Here is a 4,770-nt window from a genome sequence, read left to right as displayed (position 1 = left end):
GGGCCGGGAATCGAACCCAGAACCTTTTTGCTGCAAGGCAACAGCTCTACCAACTGCGCCACTGCTGCACAGTTTCAGACACACAAAAAAACAATTTCTAATGTTCAAACCTCAGCATTAAAGATGTACTAGAAGTATTTCTCATCACTCTCTTTGCCTCTTGCGGCACGGCAGAACGTGCAGATTATATGAGACAATGCTGGCAGAGTAATATACGTGCCAACTTTTAGTTCTACATTTCAATTTTATTCTTTTCAGGAAACTACTGAATTTTAACACAGGCATCAAGCTGAACGTAGATGTTTTCCAGCTTCATTTTGATGCGCAGACAGCAGGAGTTTGAGAGAATTCCAGCTGCCAACACCAGGCATTTGTCTCACCAGCTCTCTGACTTGACAATTCCTCCTCCTCAATTTGAAAGCTTCCTTGCTCTCCCCCCCCACTGCCTGCCGCGACACGATTCTGTGTGGGTGAATATCAATTAAGGGGATCACTTTTAAATAATTTGTGCGGAACGAAACGGTTGGAGAAATATTTTTGCATTTAGAATGGACACCCACAATTCCTGAGTGATTCAGGAAGAACTCATTTTTTTTTATTTTTTTCCCACTTCACACCGTCTGAGTTTGTGTGAGAAATTTTAACATTTTCTGTTAATTTTAGAGATGAGAGTAAGCCAATGCCTGCTCTGCGACTAACAGTCATATAATGGAGACACTGTGAAGAAATTGCAATTAGAATTTTAATTGCACATCTTGTTGTTTAACCCAGTTTGCAAATAATTATTTTATAACCTTTCAAAAAGTACCGGGGAAACTGACAGGAGGAAAAAAAAAAAAAAAAAAAAACAACCTCTCAGTGAACTGTTGTATTGTCTAACTTAAAATGTCACAGAAACACTTGCAGCTGCAAAGTGAGGAAGTGAATATTTTTCAAGGTGTACTAAAAGTTATGTGCGGCACTGCATAAACAAAAAGAAGATTGGTCCTTTCGTATTTATTTATCGCATTATATGCTTGTTTAACGGGACAAAAAAACGCATCAACGTAATCCTTATTTTAATAATATTAGGAATATTTTCTTGTAATCATGCATGATCTGATTTTAGCTTAGGGTGTGTGCATGACGGGGTGGAGGTGGGGATGGGGAGGTTGTTCATGGCCAGAAAGGAGTGTGTTATGTTTTTCACTCCACTGAGAAAGATGGTGTTTTTTTTCTGTGTTTGCTTCTTTGAGAGGTGGGTGACTGTTCTTCTGCTTTTGAGTAGGTCAGGACTTATAGACGGTTGTCCCTTTTGTTCAGAGAAGGCATTTGTTTGGTTTTGTGATCTCATTTATCTTGTTGAGGTATTTTTGGTCACAATTTTATTCCAATTAGAGGTGTTAACCTGTTTTTTTTGTTTTTGTTTTTTTCTTTCAGGAGGCTAAAGTCACATTTGTTAATGAACTCTATCATCACCATCTCTTGGACACCATCTGGAGTCGCAACAATGGTAAAAGAGAAGAACTGTATCTGACGGTACTTTATAAAATTTAGTTTGAAAGCGATTATGACTGAGTCGTTTCCTTTTTAAGACATAAAGATGTTGACAAAATTGTTAGTGCTACTGAAAATTAACTGTTGAAAATCAGACATTACTTTTGAATTGTGGAATTTGATTGCAGTTACTGCCTCAGAGATGACGGCTGAGGGGTTTCTTTGTCTAGTGCGCCCAACTGAACTCAAATCGATCAACCAAGCAGTTGGACTAAGTAACTGGATAATGGAGGATTTCTTGCTCTTTTTTTCTTTGACTATTTGAACATTGAATGTCAGTAGGTTGTGTGTTCTTACATGATACTTAGAAAATGTCAGAATGGATGAGTGCACATAGGGTTTTTATTTTCTTTAATGCTGATGATTTATGGGCTACTTGGATATATGAAATATTACTTAAGATAAATGAATCATCTATCTATCTATCTATCTATCTATCTATCTATCTATCTATCTATCTATCTATCATTGTAGGCTTTTTGGTCATTATCAGAGGAGTACCAATAATTTTTGACTGCATGTGTAAATCCACAGATGATATCTAAATGAAGCAAAGTTTTTTTTTTTTTTTTTTGTGCAGCAGAGCTCTTTCCCATGTTTCATGGAATGTGATCAAATAAACGACCCATCTATCAAACAAGAGATTCAGAAAAGGTTAATATTTTTAGTACTTTAAAAGACAAGTTGACATTGAGGACAAATACTTTGTTCCCAGCTGATGTTAAGATAAAAGCTCAGGTAGCAACGAAAGCCTTTATTTTTATTTTTATTTTATTTTTTTTTTAAATCTACGTCATCCAACAAACCAAAACCTCACTTCGACTGTCTGATCAAAACAGGTCACAGCTCTCGTTCAATGGAAATTCAGCAAGAAATAATTTATCTAGGCATCAAAACACAAAACATATTTTGTGTTAAACTGAACCCAGCGGTTTCACCTTTCAGGTCAAACAAGAAATGAAATCACAAATTGATTCCAAACAGACAAAGATTTCAGAATCGCATTCATACTGGCAGGTAAGCCTGAACTTACTCATACACTGGCAGATTTGGATTTAGAAAATGTATTCCATTCACTCAACAAGTTTGCTTCTGACAGCAAATGTGACGGGTATCTCTCAAAGAAAAAAAGGAAAAAACAAAACAAAAACAAAAAAAAAATTGTTTAAGGAGTCAAAAAACATGCATCTGTTTTTTATTGAAAATTATTTATGCCTTTGTCAACAATCAAGGACACATCAGTTGAGCAGACTTTATATGTTTCCACTGAATTTAATGATTTATCTTTGAAGATGAGCTCCAATGTTCAAGGTTAAAAGATTACTTTAAACTTAAATCTGTCTGATCTCTTCAAATTTTGATGCAGAGATCAATATCTGAACCCCAAAAATCTGGATTGGAGCACATCTAGATCAGAATGAACCTAGCATGATGTCTAGTTCAAAAACAGACCATGTTGGTACACAGTAGTAGAAAAGAAACAGCAGCAAAACAAACACTCACACAAATCCATGTTCATTCCTTACCTTTGTAGTTGATCTTAAATCCTATAGATCCAACACTCTCATCTGACTGGAGGTGGAGCCACATCTGGTGGGTCATGCTGACAATCAGGTCAGGCACAAAGCTGCCTGATAAGCTGGAGCACAAAATGCATCACTATTAAATTGCTGTCATCGTAATTACCATTATAAAAAGTACAATTTTCATCACTGCAATCAGTTTCTCAAGTGATCTTTGGAGTGTGAATAAATAGCTTGAACATACTAAACTGGAACTCAAAGCTTTGAATAACGCTTTAACACGTTTGAATATTTTTGATTGAACATACAATGCTGCTTGAAACCAACTAAATAAAGATGTACAATTTTAAAACTTCTCCAACGTCATTGAACAGTCAAAACTGAGTTGCTTTTTTATGCATTCATGAATAATATTTAAAAAACAGAAAAAATAATTATACATGTTCCATGAATCAAGTTGCCAAAAATCTGAGCAGCTTAAGTGATTGAAATTAAAATCAAGTTCTAAAATGAAAAATAATGTTAGAAAAATAAAAAAACATAACTACACATAATATGTTTTTGTCTGATCTGTGATCATGTGAAAAATAATTTTTGCTGTAAAAAAAAAATTACATTTGAAGGCAACAGTTACCATATAGCACATTCATATTGTTGTGTTGATGCTTTTGTGCTATACTATATTCTTCCACTCCATATTTCTTAAGTTCTACTTTAAAAAAAAAAACACAAAAAGTGAAATGAATGGCATTAAGCCAGAAAATGAAATCATATTAGGAGGATAACATAATACTTACACCTGAAGTATAGTTGTAGGATCTCCCACCTCTCCTCCATCTCCTATAGTCAGAGTGTCATAGGCTATCTCCAGGTCAAACTCCTCAAAGTTGATTTGGATCACCTAACACAAAAAATTAATGCATTCAAATTTCAGTTGAAAGTGATTTTTTTAAAATTATTATTATTTTGTTGACCATTCAATGCACTTTTGCAAAAGTGACATTCACCCATTCTCAAATAAACATGATAAATAAGCAGTGTTTCATCTGCTTGTAAAATCAGGTCCAGGACTTTGGTCAGTATGAAACACAAAAACCCATCTGACTAAAACATATTCATTTAAACTACACTGTCAATGTACCAGGGAAAACTTTGCTCATATGACACAGGTCAACATGGGTTTGATGAAACCCATGCTAATCTGAATACAAAGTTTGTTTTCCTACTGTCATATAAAGTGCATCTCTCTCAAATGCCCAAAGATGAGTCATGTGAATTTCTTGATAAAGATCGAAGAGGAGCACCTACGTTCAGCTGTCAGAGCTGTGAGAAACGGCACACAGCTCAAAAGTCTGATCAGAAATTATTAAACCACACTTTCAGTTTCATCTAAGACCAGAGAGAAACACATTTGGCAGTAGAGAAGAGAGAATGGTGAGAGATTTGACGGAGGGAAACGAAGAAGATGGAGGCAGATGGAAATGTGGAGAACAGAGGAAAAGAGCAATGTGGGGGAATAATGAGAACATCTTTGATGCTCTGAGAGTAGAGGTTGAGAATATTTCAAACTTGAATTTTGACCTGGGCCTCGGGGAAGATTAAAACTGCACTTTACCACCTCCTTCCTTTTGCCTTATTTCAGATTTCCTGATTCAATATTCTGAGGGTGGACTTCAAAAATATCTAAAAAAAAAAAAAAAAAAAAAAAAAA

At 35.2% G+C, this 4,770-nt stretch overlaps 1 protein-coding gene across 1 annotated transcript in view; it reads right to left on the bottom strand.

The window, feature by feature from the left end:
• Positions 1-4,770, bottom strand: part of LOC106945148 (CUB and sushi domain-containing protein 3) — a 305,581-nt gene that overhangs the window by 135,469 nt on the left and 165,342 nt on the right. The window contains exons 9-10 of the mRNA XM_015028609.1: positions 3,857-3,960; positions 3,063-3,175 (exon numbers count right to left, since the gene is read on the bottom strand). Coding sequence (XP_014884095.1) covers positions 3,063-3,175; positions 3,857-3,960 — 217 coding nt within the window. The remainder of the gene's footprint in view (positions 1-3,062; positions 3,176-3,856; positions 3,961-4,770) is intronic.

The sequence above is a fragment of the Poecilia latipinna genome, unplaced genomic scaffold (assembly GCF_001443285.1).
Source record: "Poecilia latipinna isolate Pla-1442-1.1 unplaced genomic scaffold, P_latipinna-1.0 Scaffold130, whole genome shotgun sequence".
Lineage (NCBI taxonomy): Eukaryota > Metazoa > Chordata > Actinopteri > Cyprinodontiformes > Poeciliidae > Poecilia > Poecilia latipinna.
The sequence above is the reverse complement of the archived record's forward strand: the minus strand, read 5'-3'. Positions and strand labels throughout refer to the sequence as shown.